Source organism: Phaenicophaeus curvirostris, chromosome 19, assembly GCF_032191515.1.
Source record: "Phaenicophaeus curvirostris isolate KB17595 chromosome 19, BPBGC_Pcur_1.0, whole genome shotgun sequence".
In the NCBI taxonomy this organism is placed as follows: Eukaryota; Metazoa; Chordata; class Aves; order Cuculiformes; family Cuculidae; genus Phaenicophaeus; species Phaenicophaeus curvirostris.
This window is the reverse complement of record NC_091410.1, coordinates 11,408,390-11,432,539: the sequence shown is the minus strand read 5'-3', so window position 1 is coordinate 11,432,539 and position 24,150 is coordinate 11,408,390. Positions and strand designations below refer to the sequence as shown.

The window sequence follows — 24,150 nt, the reverse complement described above, 5'->3', positions numbered from 1 at the left end:
CCCATCTCTTCTCACTGTGATAGCGCTGAATTACCTACCAGCTTTGGCTCGTCCAGACTCACTTTCTGTTTTTCTCACCTGTTGATTTGTGACAGGGAGCTACCTTATGTAAAGCTGGTGTGAATGCTCTCAGTCAAGATGACCATAGAAATTTTAAACATGATTGATATGCTTTCCAGGTAAAAGAGGGGGATTTTCCAGGTAAAAGAGGGGGTGCAGGACTTTGGCTGTTTGTCAGTGTGCTCACAGTTCATGGTAAATCTCAGAAAGGTACTTACTGCTGTTTAATCCCAAATGCTCATTAGAGTTGTAGCAGAGTAATTTCAAAAATATTTAGTGACAGACAGCAATGCTTTGAAATAAATCTAAAAATATGTATCACTTAGTTGAAGTTCTTCAGCAGCTCTGGGTGTTTTTATGCTGTTTTATATTAGTGCAAATCTGTGTCAGATTTTCTATAGAAAACAGATTTTCTCTGTGTTCACATGTGGTTCTTTGGCGCAAAGCTCTGATCAGATTAATGTGGTTTTGGAGAGGTTAATAACTGCAAATTTAAATACATGTAAATTATAATCTGAGTGAACTGTTTTTGAATTGTTTCCCCAGGAGCTGCTTTTATCTAGTGTTCAAATTTAGAATGTATTTTTTTCTCTTTGCTCTTTTAGTATATGTGTGTATAAACTAATTTCCCTACGCATTGTTCAGTTCTGAATGTAATCAGGGATGTTAACGTGCTCTGCATGTTGTTTCTGGCTTTGTACCAGAATTTTGTTGGCATTATTTTTTATTTACTAGCATTGAAACACAAATAAGTGAAAGAACAAAAAAATGAATGTATTGATAAGCAACTAATTGTTACAGATTAACTTTTGGAGAGTTCTAATAATTGAACATAACTGACACGTTATATTATTCCAGAATGTTTCACTAGAAATAAATAACATTTGGGTTTTATTTCTGCTGGTCACACATCTGATTTATATCATATGTTGATTGTAAAAATTGCTTATCTCTCACTGCTTCAAGCTTTTTCTTACAATAAGGGATGGAAGTTTGTATTTTCAAAAACAATGGTTTAGGACAATAGTATTTTCTGGCAGTATTTGTATATCCTTTTACTTTTTTTCTGAAGGTACAGCGCAATCTAATCTTAAAAGTCAAGCAACAAAATTACATTAGAGCAAATGCTGTATTTATCTTTGCTTAAAAAAAAGGAGCAAATTAATTTATTGCAAATCTCTTGATTGAATGGTGTTTGTTGTTTTCTTCTGAGAGGCGGTAGTTTGTGGGAAGATAAAAATGTATCATATGCAGCAGTCTAATGAGTGTTTTCTAAATTAATAATTTGTGATTTGCCTATTCATTTATTCATTCATTTTGTAATGCAGGTTGAACTTCAGTTTCAGTTAAATCGCTTGCCCCTCTGTGAAATGCATTATGCCTTGGACAGGATTAAGGACAACAGTATTTTGTTTCCAGATGTCAGCATGACTCCCACCATACCCTGGAGTCCCAACAGGTACATGAATACAAACACTTTGATATCAAAATTGTATGGTAATGCAGTACTGAATTTCTCATAACAGATGGCTGAAATCTGCCCTAGAACAAGAAACATGCCTAGCTCTTCATTAATGGTGAGGGCGGTTCAGAGGAAGGAGTGAAACTGTTCTAAATAAAACAAGAAAGCTGATCCTCCGAGGGCTAGAATCTGTTGATTGGTTTTCCCTGCAGTTGAGCTGTGGTTTTATCAGCATTGCAGTTGGATTGTGGCTGTAGAAAACACGTCTGCTCTTGTTATTTACTGTTCGGCTGCTCTTCACTGAAAATACGCGTGATACTTCATAGGAATGTGAATACCAGTTACAAGGAGTTTGCTTTGCAGGATCTCAAACCTGCAGACTTCTGCAAGGAGGGATCCATTAGTACCGTTTGATAATGAGCCCAAATTTGGATGTATCACTGAAGGGGATGACTAAAAAAGGTGTGGGAATGATTCTGGGAAGGACCAGCACTTGCAAACAGTGCTGAGATTCTTTGTATACATGCCTTAGTTTCCTTTATGAAATAGAAACCCCTATGATATATAAATACTTTTAAGGGAACATAAGGCTGATGCAGTAATGCAATGAAAATAGGTTGTCTGCAAGAGGAAACTTAGGGAAGAGAAATGTGAGGCTGTGTTGCTCAGGGAGTATGGGCAGCGTTCTCGCTGCATGGGGAGGGATAAGAGAGGCATGAGGTGTCTGCACTTAGACACCAGGGAAAGGAGAGGTACGTGGAACTGATAGTGTGTATAACATGGGAGGAGTCACGCGGTGTCCGGAAGGTGAGAATTAAGGGTCTGATTGTGATGCATTACGAATCAGAAGATAGCTCAAGGATTAAAAAAGAAAGTAATCTGGCCAGAAACCCGAGACAGCGAGATAATGTGAGATGGCAATTACTGGTGAAATTTTGGTTTGTCTTTGGAAGTGTAGGAAGAAAGAGGTGATAACAGAGTGGGAGCAGGGTTCTGCATGAAGATGCTGCGTACGTGAAAGCTGTTGCAGTAAAGGCAGAAAGAAGGGACTGGTTTGCATGGAGTTATATGCAGAGCTAATTGAGGTCACTGGCAATCTTTTCACTGACAAGTAACTAAGTTCTGAGTGAATCTTATGAGGAAATAGTGTTCAGGAATAGTTAGGAAGTAAGCAGTGATTTCAGTAAAAAAAGGTAAGTAAGGTAGAACTTTGTCTTCTCTGTTTTATATCGGGAAATTTACAGAAATGTACATATTGTTTATATTATAATTGTTCTGTGTTTTCATACACATAAAGGAAATATACAATGGTTGTAGTTGAATTTAAGTCAGTGTAATGAGTATGTTTGATTCTGTCTGGTGGCTTGGTTTGCCCTACCTTGAGATTCAGTATTTCCAACTGACTCAGAACTGTCTGTCCCTCTGTTTTTCTTCTTTGTTTCACATCCCTTTTAATTTCCAATATTTCCTAGAGTCTCCTGCTCACTGTTTGTTCATAGGTATCTTAAAAGTTAGGAGTTCAGTCAATTCCCCCTTGATTTTACTCCCTGTTGGCAGCTCCTGCTGAACAGAAACTTTCCCAATCTGTAAGCAGCACAGTGCTCGTACCAAAGCAGATCACGTTACTGGAGCACGGCCACGTGTGCAGCAGGGACAGGTGTTTTTTTACTATGCATGTCTATTTCTAAATCTGTCAGTGGCAATTTTAAAAACCACATTGATAAATCTTTAACCTCTTGTGCTCATTGGAATTTTCTGAAAGCATCTTCCTCTTAATGCTGATATCACTAGCAGGGTACAGCAAAAATCCTTTCTTAAGATTGCTTTCCCATTAGAGGTATGTAATCTCAAATAAAAGTAAAGAGATGCTTGCAGTTAATTGGTAGCCATTAGTTTTTTAATTGTTTTTGGATTTGATTGAAAATAATTTTTACCAAGCCCTGAGGTTGTATCACTGCTGACTTTAAAGTTGACAGTGTAAACGCTGCAGGGAAGAAACATCACTCATGTTATTTTTTGCATAGAAATAGTAGAAAATCATTGTATATCTAATTGCTTTTGTTACCAGGTGCTGTTACAGCATATACTTAATCTAAAATATGAACTATGCAGGTTAATTATTGTTGTTAGGTGAGATAATGTAAATTGAGAAGTAGTCAGATTCCTTTTAAAAAACCCAACCAGTTGATTTATAGCAAGTGCCAATGTTTTGTGATTAAAGCATGTAATTGTTTTGCTAGATTTGTTGATATGTTTCCACGTGCCTCAGAATGACACAATTGATACAGCAGCATATGGTTGGACTCGATGAGCCGGTGGGTCTCTTCCAACCTGGTTATTCTATGATTCTATGATTCTATATAGGCTCTTCAGTTTATTTAAAGCTTCTGAAATCTTGCCTCATTTCGTTTCTGACTGACAGTGGATTGCCATTGCTTCTGTTTTGAAACTGTTACTTCCTTTTGTACAGACAATGGGATGAGCAGTTGGACCCTCGACTAAATGCTAAGCAGAAAGAGGCTGTTCTGGCTATCACTACTCCACTTTCAATACAACTGCCTCCTGTTCTTATCATCGGTCCCTATGGGACAGGAAAAACGTTCACTCTGGCTCAGGCAGTCAAGCACATACTCCAGCAACAGGATACTAGGTGAGATGGGGCACTAAATACAGAGTGATACGTGATTAGCAAAGAAGGTGTAATTTTTTTCTTTTTACTTAAATGGAAGTAAAAGATAGAAATACAGAATTTCTGTCCAGCTTAAAAACAAACAAGACCCAAGCCATCCATCATTGTTTTGAATTATAAAGTAATTTTATAGTCTTAGCCTGTATTTTCCACTTAGAACAAAACTAATTAAAACTGACAGGATGTAGAATGAGTGATTTGCTCGACATGAGTTTTGCAGTGTGCTAGATAATAAAAGCTGTTCCTTACTTAAGTCTAGATTAATAATCACGAAATAATTATTGAAAAACTGTTTGAACTTTAAATCTTTTTATAACTGAAGGGTTTGAGTTAAAGGGCTGAATCATGCAAAATATGGTAGGTTAGTGACTAGTTTCATTAAGAAAAATGTTCAGGAAGATGGCCACTGTTTCCTTTTTTTTGTATTCTACTGCTTTGAATTGTTTTCTGTTTCTTCATTGCTTTTTTATTTGCACCATTTATTCCAGCAGGATTCTCATTTGCACCCATTCTAATAGTGCTGCTGATCTCTACATAAAGGATTATTTACATCCATATGTAGAAGCAGGCAATCCCCAGGCAAGACCTCTCAGGTATTTTTTTAAGGCTTCTTACATATCTATAAAATACTATTCTTAAGAAAAGGTGTCTATAAAAAAGGTTAAAGAACTTTTAAAACATCAAAGCATATTGGCATTACCAGCAGTGCTTTTAAAAACATAGACTAAAAGGAACGTGAAACATTGTCTACGTAATTTTGGGTCATTTGTTAAATAAAAATAAAGACATCCTTTTTTAAGCTTTTATTATTCTATTTGATAAATGTGTCTTTCCTAATGAGGAAACTTTTGATATGCTCCTCTAAAAGCTACTATGGTAAAATAAAATGAACTTCTAATTGTATTTTAATTCCAGAAAATTTTGACTCACACTTCTAATGATAATTTGGAAACTGGGACTACCCATCCCTCTGGGCTTTTGGAGGAAATTGATGTCATAGGAGCTTCATATTTAGAGAATCATGTAAAAGTAGTTTGGCCTCTTCTGATAAGTCAGTTTGAAGTCATTGTATACGTGGTTAAATGTACTCACCCTGGGTGTCTTGGGGGAATTAGTTAAGGAAAAAAAATGAAGAGGAGGTGGCAACTTTAAGAGCAAGGAGGGTCAACTTGCATAGAAATAGTTAAGGAGGATTTATTTATGGGCAGAGCCCACTCCTTGGAATATTTTGTACAGTAATCATGATACATAATGTGAACTGCTAGCTCAACATATATTTTATTAAATTATGGGAATAATTTCCTGAATGCCAGTGGGTGGGTTTATGATATTACTAAGAAAATGACTCTGTATGTTTGCTTGTTAGCTATTAAAAGCCGTCCTGGACTTAAATTTTTGCCATGTCAGTAAAACCAATGAAGTTATGTGGAAGGGCTGGATTTACAATGGGTGTAAATTCTTTAGGTTTGCTGGCTTTAGTTGCCGTGTGCCATTGTACAGACACAGGATGGGGCAAGGGAAAGAAGGCAGCTTGGTTTTGAAAAGTTACCTTGTATTTTAACACAGATTGTCTCAAGGTGATTTGTAAACCACTTTGTGATGAAAAGCCTAATGGTGTCTGAATTTTGTGTTGGGGGAAAAATGTGTGTAATTGACACTTTCAGCAATGTTGAAGTGTGATTTCACAGGGCAAGGAGGTAAATACAGTTTTATTGTGATTACCAAGCTTTTGCTACCTCCTTTTATGGCTGTTTTCAGCTATATAGTCCAGTCTCAGAAATACTTATGAAAAATACAGAGAAGTGTGGGTTTTGTTCTTGTGGTTAAGATATATATACGCACATATTTGCCAAGAAAATTACAGCACATAATTGAAGTCACTGATTGTTTGAATTTAAGCATCATTGTCATGGTATTTGTGATGAATCCTTCAGAAAGCGCTGCTGTAGATGTGTGACACTGTTCAAATAGTCACGGCACTGCTGTGAAAAGTTAAAGTTCTAGAAAATGGGGGAGGCATCTCTGGAATTGTGTATATATTTATTTATGTTTTCAAATAACTTTAAAAATATTGCATGTATTTGAGAAACATATGTTGTTTGAAAGCTAACCGCATGTCGACCTGATCTGACAGGACTTAAAAGGTCAATTTATCTGAACTGATAGCTTGAGCTATGTGAGACTCCTAGCATAAAGTTAATTATGGATCTCTTACCTTGCTCATTGACTGCTGTCAGGATATATTTTCAAATTAAAATCATTACTGTTAAACAGGGTACTCTGAGCCTCTTGCAATGTTTTAGAGGAGACGTCAAGTGGAGTAGCACTGTTGATTATGAAAGCTAGATTCTACTTGCTGAGTTTGATGTGTTTCTAAATGGCTGAAAATGCCTTCAGATTTTTTTTTTGTCCATATTTACTCTACGAGTGATGAGTTGACTGAGTAGTATCCTTGCTACAAATGCTTCCAAAGCTTACTGGGGAGCACCATAATATTTATTTTGTTTTTAAAGTCAGAAAGCTCCATTATTTTACATTGTGCTAAGAACTTAAATAGGATCTGTAAATTTCTGTAAGTAAGACATACGCTAGGTAGATTATCCTGTCAATGACGTGACATAAAAGTTTGAAACCTAGAGTTTGGGATTTTTTTGTTTAAATATTATGTTACAAATTCATGTATTTCCTAACAAAATAACTATCTATGCTCTTTGGAAAATGCAAAGTCAGAATAAACATTGGGAATTCATGTTCAGTCCAAATTCTTCACCTAAATAAAATACTGTTTTATATTTATGTAAATTGTTACAGAAGTGTTTCTAAAAGGAAAAAACCCAACCCTAACCTAGAGTTAGGAGGAAAGAGCCTTTGATTGAGTGCTTCTATTAGGTGCAAAACCACTTGATTTTAGGTGTGGTGAGGCAGGCACCTTTAGATGGTGAGTCAGAGCAGGAAGAGATGGTAATTGGTCCCAATTTCTGAACCCTTTTACTCTGTGGATGTGCTTGGCTCTCTCCACTGAATGCTGGAGCCTTCGGGAGGCGAGCTGCTGAGGTAGGCACTGCAGAGAGGTATTTCAGGTTATCACCATCTCCTAAAAACTCCAGTCAAGACCTAGGAAGCAGACTGCAGCAATTTCTCTGTATGTTCCTGGGCATACAGTGATCGAGGTATCTGCTGTTTATTGCTGTTATTATACTTGCATATTTCAGATTCAGTTATTTCTATACGCTGCTTTTGTATGTAATACCAGGGGAAAAGGAAGTGTGTTAATACTGCTTGTATTTTGAATACTTCTACTTTTATTAATTCCTAAACATGTTATTACTATCAGTTCAGCAGTGTCAGAAAACAAGTTGATTCTGTTTAAAATACCTCAGCTGAAACCTCTCTGGTTCATTTTTTAAATATTTTGATCATAACAGAAGTGTAAGTACTGCATGTATCCTGACACTAGGTAGGTTTAGTATGTCACTACTAGCTTCAGGAGATAGCCAGGCTATAAAAATTAATTAGAGCAAACCAGAGTTTAAATTAAAAAAGCAAATGAAACCAAACCAAAAACCCAACAGGTTTTAAAGGACTGTTGCCCTTTTTTTCCCAAATAGCCTGCAGTAAAGTTTTTGTACTGAAAACAGTATTAATTTCTCTTATCAGATTTTAGTTTGTAAAATAAATACCTCTTTAGCTAATTACTCCTTTTCTTGAAACTCTAGCTTCTATCTTCTGCCATCCCCAAAGGAAGATTGATTAAAAAAGTTAACTTTCAGGTTGTAAGATGCCTTCTTCACATGTTTTCTGCATCACAAGGAACTTACTTTTCCGTGAGAGTGAGCTTCTCTTTGGAGGTGGATCAAATGAAATGGAAGAGGGAAATCAGGAGCTTTTAAAGTTTTCTTTAGGCTTCTTGGGGCTACTTTGGTTTTTTTTTGTTTTTTTTTTTAATGGTCTTCTAGCAGAGGCATGAAATAGCACTGCTAGATTCTTTCTCCTTCAAGCTTCTGTGTTCTTTTTGCTTGAGGGATTTCATGTGACAAATAACTGCATGAGATCTGAGGAGCTGGGATGGGAGTATATCTGAGAAGAGTTCTTTGGAGCACGTCCTGAAGGGAGAATCCTGTCCTTTTATCAAGAACTAAGAGGAGTTAGAGTTTTCCAGCTTAGAACAAGGAAAAGAAGTTTTGAAAAACTTTAAGTTCAGTCCCCATTCACTCTGTTGTGAGGAGTCATGAGAAGAAGTTGGTTTTGTAGGGCAGGTCTGCGAATGAAACTCTGTTTAGCCTCCCTCAGAAGTTCTGACTCAAGGTTACTCCATTGTTATCTTTTAGAAGTGTGTTGTAAGTGATTTAGGAGCAATCCCAGCCTGAAACGTGGAAATGATTGTGAATCTTAATTACTGATGTAGAGTCACTACTTTTAACCCAGCATTAGGAAGTGCAGTGGATATATTCAGTGCTTTTGTTTGCAGAAGATGAGACCTTCATCTATAATCAATGGTATTTTCAGTTGAATGTGGTTCTCTGTGCATTTGCTAGGAATTTCACCGCCTGGGGTTTGGGTAAACCTTAGTGTTCAAGGTTTTAACCTCTCCAGAATTGAAGTCTTGATGTGAGGCACGTGATGTGAGAAAGTACGCTCTGTGGCTGGGTTTTGGTTTTGTAGCAGCAGTTTTTGCTCATCTTTGTGCCTGTAGCTGCACACTAAAGGGATGTGTTGCAGGTAGTAATGAATGTTTTGATTAGTAATTGCCTGACTGTTGGTATTCAGATGCTTTGCTTATGCAGGTATTAAGGTTGAAAGGTGTTTAGTCAGAACTTAAGGTTATGTTGCAGGATGAAACGTTACGATTTCTGTTAAGCTGGTACAACCCAGTTTTGTAACAGGCTGCTCTGTCTTTAAGGAAAAAAAAACCTCTAATAATGAAATTACAGGAGATTTTATTAGCCTGAATTGCACCTAAGAAGGAAATATGCTGTTCAGTGTGGCTTACTTATATCACGACATTTTCAGAGTAGTCACATCTGTCAGGTGTTTTTATGCCATTGGAGAATAATAGCTCTGGGATACCTTTTTGATCTCACATCAAAATAAACAAAATTAATGGGTAAGCAGCAATGCAGTTTGAAATTCTGTCAGCCAGTCTGTGAGTCACACATAGTTGAATTTTTCCAATAAGACAGTGCATGGTATAATAATGTCTAATAACCATAATATTTTGCATTTCAATAGCACCTTTCATCCAAGAATCTCAAAGTGCTTTACAAACATAAACTCACAATAACCTCATTAATCCTCACAGTACTCCTCTGGGGTGGTAGGTAAGTATTGCCCTCAGTTCAGATGGAGAAACTAAATCCTATAAAAGCTGACTGAATGGCTGGAGTAAATAGAGCAGGGGTTATCTTGCTTCTGCTGCCTTGTTCTAGCTATTAGGCCATGACTTTGTGTTGTTACATTGGTGTAATAACAGTTTATCAAATAAAGCTTATCAGTTTGATGGCTGATAAGAAATAAATATAGTGAGGTGCCATTAGAAGGTTCTTGTTCTGAGAATGTCTCAGAAGCGTTTGGTTTGCTCCTGCACGGAAACCAGTCTTAACTGGAGCTGGGTTTGCTCACGAAGTGTCAGTTTGAGTAGGTTCTGTTGTTAAATTGAAAAGCCACTCAGAACACTGTGCTGTGTTTACACCTCTTTGCATTTCATTTTCATTATTTCATTTTGGTACAAACTAAACTTCTTATACTCCTAATATAATATAAGGATGTTTTTTCCCCATGTGTTTTATGGGACTGAGCTGTGAATTTCAAATGTGAGTGGACACAGGATATCCAGTCATCTTTTGCACTTATGTGAATAATTACACTTCTCTAAGCACTTTATTGATGATTTGGGATTTGTAGTATGGCTGCAGGAAAAATTACTTAGGAAAAAATAAAGAATGAATAGATAAACCAAACAGCATTAAATCCCGTATTTATAACTGAAATGAGTTTAAATAGTTTTCTCTTAATTTGCTTTGGGAATAAATGAAAATAACTTTAATTCTAAATATTAATATTTGTACAGTAGTTTCCTGTAGTTTCAGGGTTCTGCTTTGTATTCCCAGTTCTTGGTACAGATGATAGTTTTGAGGAACACCCCATAGGGAAGCCCTTTGACATCTTTATCCAGATGCTTGGCGTGATGCGCTGTGTTTCTGTATCTCTCAGTGGAGTTGTTTGGTTTCTGGGGCGTAGTCTTCCTCGTCTTCCTCATTCTTCCATTTAACTAGGCTGGCTGTAACATTTCATCACTTTCTGAGAAAAATTCATTGTTGAACTCATGATACAGTGGTTAAAACGCTCTGATGTGTCATGGAGAGATACTTGAAGCTCGGTGCTTTGCTCACAAATTCCTGATATTTTAGACTCTAGCCATCCTTTTTGACCCTGTTTTCTCATTCTTTTATACAATGTATCATAGCGATGGCCCTCCGCGATAAAAAGATGAGTATTTTTCCTGTTTGGTTCTTAGAAGACGTATAGTGTGTGTAAAAGGAAGAACAGGATTTTATTCATGTCTTTTGAATTTTTTTTCCAAGATTCCATGGCTGCAGCTGACTAAATGTGCAGATCACTGCAGCTCTGTCACTTCCCAGATGATGGGCTGTATTTATATTTCATCTGAGGAGATGTTTCTTTAAAATGAGTTTACTGGTAGTTTACAACGAAATAGCCACTGATGTGAGGGTCACAGAACTTAGGCATAGGAAGAATTTACAGATTTCATTGTGTGAATGAATCCTTAGTCACTGTTCGTGTGTGTAGTGTTGCACTGCAGCAAATAACCAAAGGTAAATCCCGGGCATTTTAGCTTGTGATTCTGCACAGTTGTGATATTTTACTCCCTGAAGATTACTCTTATTTATCAGAAAACTGAATATTAGTATTTGAAATATTAAACTGTCAGTGTGTTCAAACCGTATAGAAAATAAGCCCCCTTTTTCTTTTCTAGGGTATATTTCAGAAATCGCTGGGTGAAGACTGTCCACCCAGTTGTGCATCAGTACTGTTTGATTTCAAGCACACATTCCACCTTTCAGATGCCCCAGAAAGAAGACATTCTTAAACAGCGAGTAGTAGTTGTTACTTTAAATACATCGCAGTATCTATGTCAACTGGATCTTGAACCAGGTAAGATCATCCCTAAACTGGAAGTGTCCGTGCTTTGAGAATTATCACCCTCTTACCAGTGTCAGTTCCACACCCAATTCTTTGAACTGTTAAAAAATAAACAATGATAATACACAAATAAATGGTCTTCTCTCTTTTTATTTTATGAATAAATGTTTATTACAAAGCTGTAAACTGCTGGAATTCAAATTAACTGTTCGCTTATTCTGTTTTCTCCTTATTTAAAAAAAAAGAAATAAAAAGCAGTACTATCTATGATCTGCTGTCTCTGAGATCCAAGAGGGAAAACTGTTTGAATATTATGCTCATTAAGGTCATTATTCAGTGGAGCATGTAAGCATAAATACACACAGAGAGCGTTTTTCTTGTTTCGTGAATTGTTTAGCTTTGCAAACAACTCCCACACATACAAACCCATGATATGTTAACGTGATACTTCTAGGGTTGTTTTCTAAACTGAAATATATTAGACGGAGTATTTTGGGGCAGAGGCTGCTTAGGGTTTATTGGTTTCTTTATCTCCTAATGAAATCCATCTGCTTTTTGAAGAACATGGAATTTCTTTACAGAAGTCATTTTTTTTTATGGCTACGTTTAAGCATTTGTTGCAATGGAATAAACTAATGTGGAATTTATAGTAAATATTTTCAGATCTTTAGGTGGAGGCAACTGCTTTGTTTGGCAGTGAGCTGTGTACAGTCATGCCGTAGTAATGTGTGCAGCTGTATGAAAGTCATGTTTTCCAAAGAAAATGGTGACTTTTTATGTATATTATCTTAATCAGATGGTACGTTAAGTCCTCTAGTACTTTGTTTCAAACCATAATATATGTCAATATGTAAAACTGCTTCTATTCCTATCCTGAATTTACATTTCATAAAATATAAGTCTACTGTGGCCCAAGTTTTTTCAAGTGCATGTTATCTAGTGCATAGTTCCCCCCACAACAAACCTTTTGATCCAATATTATCATAAGGTTGAATTTAAATTTCCCTTCAACTTCTATTCCTTTCCCCCCGCAACATTCCTTAAAGCCCCTAGCCAGCAACGTGCTCAGCTAGGTGTGCAAATTTAATGGGAAATTTAGTATATCAAATAGTTAATAGGACTCAAGTACATGAGGAAGTCCTTTTCATGGTCGTTGTCCACAGCTCTTCAAGCCTCGTGGTGATGAAAACATTTTCAGATTTGAGAAACCTCCCAAGGCAGGTCTGCCAGGAGACTTTTCCTCTTGGTGTAAGGAGAGCCCAGATAAGATACTCGTTTGACTTCATGGATATCAGAAGAAAGAGGCAGGTCTGTGGGTTACTGCTGATCTCACTGGCAGTCACTTGACTGCTGTTGGTCATGTGGTGGGTTTGAAAATTGCTTGTGTGGTTTCAAGTACCTGCTAGAAATTAATTTGTGTAGGACACACTTTTTTTTTTCCTAATTTTCGTTACTATCTGAATACAGAACTTCCAGTTCATTTTCTTATATTATTATCACTGTTTATTTTATCATATTTCAAGTTTCATTTATTTGCTGATATCTCTGTTTTATAGGTTTTTTTACACACATTCTGTTAGATGAAGCTGCGCAAGCTATGGAGTGTGAAACTATTATGCCTCTAGCATTAGCAAATAAAAACACAAGAATTGTCTTGGCTGGAGACCATATGCAGGTAAGAGCTGTAGTATTTTTGAATGTGAGATGCATGATTATAATGTTTGTATTTATACATTTGAGGTATTTGTCTGCTCCAAATTTCTGTGGTATGTGAATCCCTCATAAGCTGTTCTATAGCTCAGATTCTCACAGAAGCTGCTCTGTGAGGTATCCAGTATTTAAATTTGTAAAACTAATACTAATCTGAAGTGAAACTCAGACACAGAATCTGAATCATAGGTATTCAGTATGACGAAACAGATTCGCTTAATTTCTGCATTCTAAAATTTTATTTGAACAATCTTTTTCTCTCCTCTTTTGTTCTACTTTTCCTGCTCTCATAGATGATGTTTTTATTGTTAAACAAACCCAGTAGAAGTTTAATGTAAGAGTAATGAGGCCCTTTGGGGTTTAGTTTTTCCAAAGACTTTCTGTTTAACTTTTTAAAATTGTATCACAAATTTTCATATTGTCTGATCTGTACTCTTGGTGGTGGTAACTGAACTGTAAAGTGGCTGTCTGAGTAGTAGTGTGATGTCATTCAGAACACAGGCTTGGTTTAGGTTGTGCCACAAAGACAAAACATATTTAAGGGTTCTTCTCTTCTCTTTACGTGGTTACTGAAGGTCTTCTTGTTCTTTTAAGAACATCCTGATCCTTTGTCACCTTTGCAGTAGGGATGGGAATTTCTATGGAATAGCTGTGGTATATGTCTTCCAACTATGAATTAGAGTAATAGGAAGGTTTCATTTTTGTTTTGATGCACAATACATATTTTGGGAGCATGAAATTCCAAGTCCACATATTTAGTTACATTTTCTTTGTGTGTGTGTGTCTATTACAGCTCAGTCCTTTTGTCTACAGTGAATTTGCCAGGGAAAGAAACCTTCATGTTTCCTTGCTTGATCGGCTCTATGAGCACTACCCTGCAGAATTCCCATGCAGGATCTTGCTGTGTGAGAACTATCGCTCCCATGAAGCTATCATCAAGTAGGTGTGAACTTTTTCACTGTATCATGCTTTTCTGTGACTGGTGGGAGTGAACAGAACAACTCTGAGCCAAGCACAACTGAAAAACGAGGGAAGCATTACGTGTTTCTTTAATGAAATCTTAGTTAATTAGTAGAGTAAATCTTTGTTATGAAGTAGAAACTCAGTCTGCTAAAAAGGAGACCAGGGATTCTGTTAGGCAGATGCACTACAGACCCCTCATTCAGGTGGGGTTTCTTTGGCTGCAGCACTTGAGCAATAGGCAGAAAAGGAGCTAATTTTCCCTTTTTAATCATTGTGCAGGATATTATAGAGGCTTTTTGTTTCTTTTAACTGTGACAGCATTTTAGAATTTCTGGGGTGGATTATCTTGGGATGATAAGCTTTGTGCAATGTAAGGAACATATGGATATACAACTATGAGCAAAATTTGACCTATTTTTTTCTGGGCATGTTTCTTTCCTGTTTTTTTTTTTATTACTTCTGTCAAGACACATTAATCAGTGGGTTTGCATTTTTATGCTATGATAAACTAATGGCTGCTAGTGTAATGAGCTCATCCATGAGCTGTGCTGGAAAGAATAAGTGCAATCATGGGGAAAAATGCTAAAGTTTAAATCCTGGCTCAAATATGTACAGAGGAATATTATGTTGGTATCCAGTCACACTAATTAGGTTATCACTGTGTTCAAAGCAAAAGCAAAAGTATTTAAGTGCTCGGGGGAATCAAAAGTGAGAATGTAACTTACTTTGTTGCACAGCTTGATCTGTCTTCGTTTTATGGGCTTCGTAATTATAGACTGAATGATGCTAAATTCCTTACACATTCCTTGAAAGGGTAAGTTTGAAATGAGAGTGAATCTGAAAAGGAAGGGACCGTTTCAGCTTTTGTGTAGTGATCACTTCCACAAAATTTGCCTCAGAAAGATAGTGACAGTTCACTTTAGCAGTTGGAGTTTGGGCAGTGGGTTTCTAGAAGGATGCACTGTGTTGAACACCAAGGTATGGGCTGCAGAATTACTGCTGGGGCTAGTCAGCTGTCTAGTGATAGTCCAGTGTGCCTAATTCCACTGGCAAGTATGGCTGTGTGAAGTGAAACCTGCTTAACCACTCTGATGGTGGTCCAGTTAGATCATTTCAAGTCTACTTTTTTTTATAATGTGGATTTTCCCCTGACAAATGGGACCATGGCACTTAGAAGTAAGTATAGGAAGATGGTGCATGGTGGGCTCATTAATCATACCGACCTAACTGAAGTGCAGGGGCCAAGAGAAATTAAGGGAAGAACGAGCCATTAGTTCAGCCTGATTTTGGAGCTGCAGTTGGAAAAAAACATCCCTGTAGAAAGGATGTTTTATTTTCTAATGAGAACAAATGACAAAGAATTAATTTGTAGAATAAATTGTTTGTTTTGCTCATTGTCAGTGGTGAGCTGCTGCAACTCAGTGCACAGAAGAGTTGTGAATTCTGCAGGATTGTCCAGTATGAGCCAGTTCTGGTCAATACTGAGTTGCAGTTTTTTGATGATGAGTTGGTAGCAGAGTAGATTGTCCGTGACCAGTAATTTACATCTTAAACTACGGTAGTTGGAAACGTGGAAGAACTCAGTGGGCCCACTGACTGCACAGTCTCCTGCTTTTGTTGTCTTCAATTCTAGCTGTGTTCATGTTACTGCATCCACAGAGCTGTACCAAAGAACATTAAGGCTGGGGGTTGAGCATTCCAAAGTTAGGCTATACCAGAATTCACTAATTAATGAAAACCAGTACATGAGTTTAGCTCTGTAGTGCATACAGTAGCACACAGTACTTACAGTCCTGATACTGATACTCATCCTACCAATGCTATTCTTGCTGGCATTTTGTCTCGTTCCGTTCGATTTGCCTTCTTCCCTCCTGGTTTTCCCCAAGAAAGCAATTCTTGCCTCATTTCTTTTTCAGTCGGACGGCTTCTGTAATGCCTGCTGCTAGCGGAGGAAGTGTATTCTGGTTGGGTTTCTGATGAGTAGCAATGTAGATTCGAGTAGAAGTCACAGAGGAAAAGCTTGCTTGGGAGCTGAACGCTTGGCCTGAGTTGTGCTCAGTGTGCATGAAATCTTTAGTAAATTTGTCTTCCAAGTTCAACAGCTCTTAACTCCTTGTCTAGCAAGTCTGGGGAACAACCAGTGCCAGACAGCAAGTGTTCCTTTTGCCCAGTTTCAAGCCATCAGAACTTCTGAGTGAAACATGAGAGAGAATGTTAGTAACTCTGTCAGGCTTTAGATTAGAAGCAAATACTGCCTTTGAAGAAAAAGTGTTGGAGAAGCGTATTTTTAATGCTTTCTGCTCTGTCTGTAGCCTGGAAATACCAGTTCAGAGAAATCACTTGAAGATGCCGAATAGCACTTCTGCTTTCCTTATGAACTAGTTTGTGATTGCATATTTTATCAGTGAGCTCATATGTAGACTCCACATTTTATTCTGTTTTGCCTTGTTACAGTTATACATCTGAACTTTTCTATGAAGGCAAATTGATGGCAAGTGGAAAGCAGCCAGCACACAAAGATTTCTACCCTTTGACTTTCTTCACAGCACGCGGAGAAGATGTGCAAGAAAAAAATAGTACAGCTTTTTATAATAATGCAGAGGTAACTCTCCTTTGGCTTTATTCTTGATTATTTTCTTAAAGCTCCTCTCTCCCCAGATTTATTGGTTTATAAATATAAATTATAAATCCATAATTGTCCTCTACTATGAGAAAGGAACATTGAGTTTGCTATACACGAAATAGTGAATGTTGCAATTGTAGTAAACGTTTCCACTAATTTATCTTCTTTTTTCCTTTGCAAATGGCAAGTGGCATAGAGTTCTCTCAGGCTCATTCTTCAGGATGTCTTTCCTGATAATTTTTGTGACAGCCTGATGGATGTATCTTAGCAACTGAGAGTAACTGCAATTTGAAGTAAAACTTACATTTCTTTCACTGTTGTAGAAATGTTCCCACTCAGATAAGAGTCCTCTGGAGTAACATTTCATATTTGCTTTAATGTGTTTAGGATCAGTAGCTAACTGATTGTGTGCAGATGAGATTTTGTTCTTGGTGAGAACCTATTCTCAATATGTTTGTTTCACGTAGATTTATTTTTATTCTTCAAGAATTACTTCCAGTCTCATTCCTTCCCTAGAGTTAAGAAAACCCCAAACCCACAAAACCAAACATCCCTCCCCCTGACTCAGTAACGCCTTTTGTAGTGGAAGATGCCTTTTTCCAATTACCTCAAGTTAGGGAGGGGTTGACCCAACTCTTTTTTTCCCCCCACCCCAATAAGGTGTCTTCAGAAATGACCTTGACATTTAAAGAAAACCAAAAAAATATCACTAGTTTTCTTAAACTTATGAGGAATTTTAACTGAAGTGAGGTAGCAGGTTAGCAGCAGTGTTTGTTAGAAAGCACTGCAGAGCTGTCTGTGTTTTCCCCTTGTTTATCATGTACATCAGATGTCCTGCACCAATTTTTCACCTTTTTGTTGTTATTACGCTGCACGTTTTATGCATTCTTTAATGTATTAAAACCTCTACTTAAATAAGAAGCTTCCATGACTTGTGGACACATCACTGAAAAAAACTGAGGGCACCTGACTGCTTTCATTAATCTACTTGGATTGCTTTGCCATTTAAAAGAAGTTGTAAAAACCCTAAAAATATCTTCAGTGGCCGAGTAACTGTCTGAAGATTGTGAGTCATTAATAGCTACAGGCAGAAGTGAAGGACAACAGCTGTTTAAACACCAACATGAAAAGCTGACATTCAGATGATGAGGGAGATATTTGCTGCATGATCCCTAATGGACGTCTGCATGGGGCAACTTATGGTTCATTGGAGCCTATATTAAGTATTAATCTGGAAAATACATTTTCCCTTTATGACCTTAATTCTGAAATTTCCTAATATGGTGTTAATTCCGAATACATACCCAGAATCTATATACTTTCAGAGAAGCTTGATAAAATACCTGCGAAAGATCATTATATTTGTGCTACGGTTTCTGTAGATATCCAAGTTTATTTTGATCTCCTTTCTCAGTAGAACTAGCTTTTAAAGACAAGAATTTATGTTGCAAAAATGTATATTCAGGATTTTCTCAAAACCAGCCATGTATTTTGCTGCCCTCTGAAGATCTGTAATATCAAAAAATAAGCTCTGACTTAATAAGGATTAACAGATTTTTTTTTTGTTATTAGTTTCCTCCTGTTTTTTTCTAAATTCCTGATTTTCTGAATTATCTGTCCCAGCTTAGATTGAGTTTTAAAATGAGAATGAGTGTCATTTGTGATTTATTTCACTTTTCTTGTCCGTAAAAGTTCCTCGAATTCCCACTTAGCAATTTGAAGAAGAGATAATATATAAACAAAAAGCATTAAATTCCCCCTTCCCACAGCCAAAGAGGAATGGAAGAACAGGGAGAAGAAATTTCAGAATACTTGAGGTTCTTTTAGGAAAGACCGTTGACCTACTTCCACTGAGAGGCTGAGCTTGCACTTGTGATGCCATAAGAAAACTGTCTTCATCAATTATCATGCTTTAAATAGCTGGATTAATATGTATTGAATGACATGGTGACATTTATTAAGTAACGTATTGAATGTAAGTGCTAAAAAACTCCAAACCTACAAATATTCCATGAAGTTATTCAGGAATAGCTTCTGCAGCACAGTATCTCTGTTCGATGTGTTGAAACAGAAGCTGCTGTGCCCGGTGCTTTTGGGCAGGAGATTACTTTAAGCCTCACAGGAGGTGGTTTTCAGTTTTTATTACTCATTAGTCTTCTCAGGTAGCAGACTTAGTATTTCATAGAGATGAACTGGCAGGTGATGAGTAACCTGAAACTCCTGGTGGTATCCTTTGGAATGGGAAGTGACTGCGCGCAGGCTTACATATTCTCTTTGTAGGGATGTTACACACTAATGATACACATAAAATCCACAATAAAAAGAAAATAAGGCCTGTTTAGGCAGTATATTTACTTATGGAAAACATAAAGTGTGTTAAGAAAGGTCCTACTGCACTTGACATTTTCAGAAGAATGTAAGCATGAAAGTTAAGGTTATTAATATAATTTCTGAGCTTGTACCTTAAATGTGACATTTTTGGGGGCAAACTTTTATTTCAAGACTAAAAAAGGTACTTTATAGTAAATATATTGTCTTAATATGTGATATTTTAGAGTATCACTATAGAATACAATGCTATCGTTGCTTGTTCAGTATATCTGCGTAATACTGTAACATTTAAATGTTTTAGAGCTTTAAAATTCAAATTCTCTTTTCATATCAAAGAACGATCTTCAGTGGGGCATTCTTTTACAAATTCTGCCTTTCTTTTAAGGTGTTTGAAGTCGTAGAGCGTGTTGAAGAATTAAGAAGAAAATGGCCTGTTGCCTGGGGCAAATTGGACGATGGCAGTATAGGTGTCGTGACACCATATGCTGATCAAGTGTTCAGAATTCGTGCTGAGCTTCGGAAAAAAAGGCTGTCGGATGTCAGTGTAGAGAGAGTGCTAAATGTTCAGGGTAAGTAATATTTCTGTTTTTTTATCTGTAATTCTGATTTCTATTGTAAGGGAAAAAAACAGAATTACAAATAAAAATGTAACAATGCTTTAGCCTCAAAATGTTTTACTGAGTTTTGCATTTGTAGAACAGACTGTAAAAAGGGGTCCACAAATCTAGATATTTGTTCCTGGAATCACATTGGTAACAAGAATTTTGTGTAGGCATTGCCTGTTGCTAGGTTGCAGTTTTAGTCAGTAATAAACAAAGGAAGATAATAGAGTGACTGAGTGACAGTGAGTGGTGTGTGCTGTTTTTTCATGCGGATATTAATATATTTGAGAATTTTATAAATCTGAAACAAGAATGTCCAGAACTTTCTTTCTTTAAGGTCGAATAAATAAGTACAAATTTTGTTATTGGCTGTTTGGCAATGTTATAAAGATATTTAGCATTTCAGAAAGTTCTGGAGTGATTAATATCAAGATGAAAAGTAAGTTTTTTAAAGCGGGAATATTCTTGTAATAGAATATCCTATTTATAGTATATCTTTTAAAATTTTTAAATCTTATTACTCTTGCATAAAGCCCTTCATGCAAAGGGTAGCTGTCAGCTCTTCAGAGTATCTAGATGTGAGAGTCTGGCTGGCAAGTGCACTGGTCAGGTTGTGTTACTGGCAGAAATACCTACGGTTATCTCAGACATTTGTTTTTTGTTTCATTTTAGGAAAACAGTTCAGAGTTTTGTTTCTCAGCACAGTACGAACACGGCATACGTGCAAACATAAGCAAACACCAATTAAAAGGAAAGAGCAGTTACTGGAGGATTCAACAGAAGACTTGGATTACGGTTTTCTGTCTAATTACAAACTTCTCAACACTGCCATTACAAGAGCACAATCCTTGGTAGCTGTGGTGGGAGATCCGATTGCTTTGTGTTCCATTGGAAGATGCAGGTACTTTATTTATGTGCCTTAATCAGGGCTCAGGATCCTAGATAGCATGTTTATCTATGGCTGATTGATTCAGTGAAATGCTGGATGTTCTTCTGGGTGCCAAGTAAGACGCAATGTTTTTAAATTATGTACATACACAGCTAAAAATACGTGTATTAGTCGGTTGTTATACCTACACTGTATTCTGCTTTCTTGAGCAGTATTCTTCTACCGTATTGAAAATGAATGTTGTTTTCAAAGGTAGAACTGAAAAACCCAAATGGAAACCAAACCTTTGTTTACTGCATTTGTGACAGATAATCTGAATTTAACCACTTATCTGCTGGTGACACGTCAAGAGTATCCGTACACTAATACAGTGATCTGCTCTGAACTGCTTATGACATCTTATTAAAAGAGAAAGAATGGTTGTGGTTTGATTTCAGTTTTCCCATTAGCTGCTTGTTTTTTTATGACGTGATCTGGTTTATGTAGCACACTGTTGAGGAAGAGCTCTGTGCCTCCTGAGCACTCACTCCACAAACGATGCCTGTTACCATCTGCCAATGCAGTCTCCAGTTCATCAGCTGCAGAGATCCATGACTTAGCTGTAGGGCTTGCTGTGCTGTACTCACTGAGATTCGTTTTACTGCTTGTTCAGAAATTACTTAGTTGATAAATTTTGCTTCTCTTCCTTACATTGGTTGACGATGCACAGTGCTACCTAAGTCAGAGTTAGTTAATCCCTAGTTAGTCTAGCTAGTACCTAGGACTGTATCGGTTCTCTAACCGTCTGTCTAAACACAGCTGTTGTTGGAGATGACCGTGCCCCTTAGTCTCTCTGAATCCCAGTGAAGAAGATAATCTCTGGAATATTCACATGAGCCTGAGTGTTGAGGTTTTAATTTAGATAGCCAAAGGGGACCCAGTTTTCAAATGTGGGAGCTCATCGGTTTCTTCAAGTATGGCTCCTTCACAATATCTAAAATAGGACATACAAAAACTCCGTAAAATAAAAACATAGGCTACCAGCATGGTATATAACAGTCTTGGCAGTTAGGGACTGAGTTTGCCTTTCGAAGACCAGCAGCTGTTTATAAATGTATAGCTGTTCAAAATTATAAAACAAAAAGATAATTAAGAAACAAGGAGCACTGGAGCTTTATTAAGATGTATCTCAAGCTTTCCCTTCAGTACGCCATTGTCTTGTTTCACTGAATAATTGAACATTCACTCTTTGAAAATAGTGCTGGAGGGGCTCAGGCGTGCTGCTAGGAAGATGGTTCTTTTTTAGTACAACAGGAGTACAGAAGTCTGAAAGAAGTGACATTTCATTAGGAAAAACAGACCTCAAAAAAGTTTAGAGAGTACTTGAATTTTATAAATATTCTAATACCTGTCAAAATGAGTCAGGACTCTGTAATGGTAGTGGTAGGCAGCTCTGTGAAGTATGCCCAGGGTAATCATTACATTTCTGTGTGTTCCAATCGGACCAGACAGGGCTGTTTTGGCAGACACTCCCTTTAAACTGCAGAGCACACTCTAAAACAGAGACAGTGGTATTTTATTCTCTGTTCTTACACCCCAGTACAAGCGTTCCATGTGTAGAGAGACTGCTTGGGGCATTTTAAGCAAAAGTGGATGGTTCTCAGTGGATTTGTGGTGCTTGGCAGTAGGTTCGGTGACTGAATTGATTAATCAGAGGGAGTTCCATCATTAAAGCATCCCAGTGAAGTATTTCATTTTGCTTTTTAATCCTCACTTAAAATCTTGCAAGATATATTTGCCTTACAGCGTAATGCACAAAAAGGGCCATCTTGTAGCCTGAATTTTAAAAGCACATTTCTTGCCTGCATGAAATCACAACAGAAGATGGGCTTTTAGGGAAAGCTATTTTGAATTCTTAAATGCATCAGTAATATTACAGTATTCTTGCAAGAAAGGCATTTATTTTATTCCACAAAGGGCAGCTACTCAGCAAAATGTGATACTGCTGTTAAAATTAGTGTGCAGCAATCTCACATTTTCCAGGTTTTGGGGAGATAATACTGAAAGAACAGTGCTTGCTTGTGGGCCAGACCTTGGTACTGAAGGGTGAACTGGAATGACTTTAGTCACGCACACCTTTAAGATCATTGTCTTTTTAATCCTCTTTTTCAATAGCTTTCATTACTTGTGATTTTTGGAATAAAACCAGCTCAATCAATTTTTTTAAAGTGACATCTTCAGATCTTATTTAAATGCCTTTTAAGCTTAAGTAACTTCACCCAAAAAGTTCCTTTGAGGTTAAAAAACCCAATAAAATCATCATTTTGTATGGGTTCTGCTGTGGATATTAAAAATGTAAAGGCTTTTTTTAAAATAAGCAATAGAAAGACATCGTGAGGATAGAGAAGATGGGTAGGAATGTTCTTTTATTACATGGTTTAAATAGCCCCTCCACCCTTCAAAAGGTTGGATACGTAATTTTTGTAGAGAAACTCATCTGTCGTCTGGTAGTTGTCTTGGTGGCTTGAAATTTCTCCTGTGAGTTGTAGAAATACCTGACATGCAGTAAAATTTATGGTTTTATTTGTTTTCCACCAGAGGATCTCAAAGACCCTCTAGATACCCCCTGACACGTTAATCTTCACGTGACTCTGAAGTGTTTTAAGAGAGTAGTTTTGAGGGTATATCTCAACTCTGGTTTAATATTAGTGACACTGGAATTGAGTGATCTGCCTAAATTCATAGAATCTTTTTGGTATCTTCAGGGACTGAGAATCTTGACTGCAATTCTTTGAGCTTTAATAAATTCCATAAATCACATGCTTTGCAGAATTTTGAGCATTGTATTCACTGTCTTTGCTGTCTTAGGAAAAAAACCTCCAAGCTAGACCTGTTCATGATATTGTTATTAAATGTGATGTGCAGCCAGAGCTCCCATCTGATACATGTGGACAGACGCAGGTGTCTATTTTAAATGACTTGGGAGCTTTGTATTATGCTGTGGGGTTCAGATATGGGGGTCAGGTTGCAGAATGGATGACCTGGTGTGTAAAATGAGCATACAGGAAAAATAAGAACGCTACACAATTAATTTAAATCTCTTTTAGTTTTAACAACAGCCACTGAGTCTTACTTTTTTTATTGTTTCGAAAAATTGTTTCCACAGGAAGTTTTGGGAAAGGTTTATTGCCTTGTGTCATGAGAACGAAAGTCTCCACGGTATCACATTTGAACAGATTAAAGCTCAGTTGGAAGCTTTGGAGTTAAAGAAAACTTATGTGTTGAACCCACTGGCTCCTGAGTTTATCCCCCGAGCGCTTCGGCATCAACATTCAGCGAATACCACTAAGCAGCAGCAGTCACCACCAAAGGTAAAGCTTTACTGATGATGAATTTTGTCAGAAAGTGAAAGTGAATGTAGAAATGCCTTTTGAGACATGATATAAAAGGTTTATGGAACAAGCTGTTGTTTTAAAATGGCATCAATGCAATCAGATGTGAATGCAAATTCCAGAGGGATCCTCAGCATTTTCAAGCAAGAGCTCTAGGCTTGTATTTAGCAATATAGCTTGGGGTTCTCCAAGCCTTCCATACTAAAATGTGTAACTTGGGTCTCTCTGGCATGTTCGTTGACTGTGTTGCAGTGACCCTGATAAATTTCCACCATGGATCTTGGCCTCT

At 37.1% G+C, this 24,150-nt stretch overlaps 1 protein-coding gene across 4 annotated transcripts in view; it reads left to right on the top strand.

Moving 5' to 3' along the window:
• Nucleotides 1-24,150, top strand: part of HELZ (helicase with zinc finger) — an 86,454-nt gene that overhangs the window by 41,988 nt on the left and 20,316 nt on the right. For 3 of the 4 annotated variants that reach the window (XM_069872538.1, XM_069872540.1, XM_069872541.1), the window contains 10 exons: nt 1,389-1,519; nt 3,993-4,172; nt 4,700-4,804; nt 11,206-11,384; nt 12,929-13,047; nt 13,876-14,021; nt 16,500-16,647; nt 19,385-19,568; nt 20,274-20,502; nt 23,636-23,840. In XM_069872538.1, coding sequence (XP_069728639.1) covers nt 1,389-1,519; nt 3,993-4,172; nt 4,700-4,804; nt 11,206-11,384; nt 12,929-13,047; nt 13,876-14,021; nt 16,500-16,647; nt 19,385-19,568; nt 20,274-20,502; nt 23,636-23,840 — 1,626 coding nt within the window. The remainder of the gene's footprint in view (nt 1-1,388; nt 1,520-3,992; nt 4,173-4,699; nt 4,805-11,205; nt 11,385-12,928; nt 13,048-13,875; nt 14,022-16,499; nt 16,648-19,384; nt 19,569-20,273; nt 20,503-23,635; nt 23,841-24,150) is intronic. The other variant, XM_069872539.1, reaches the window with a different exon arrangement.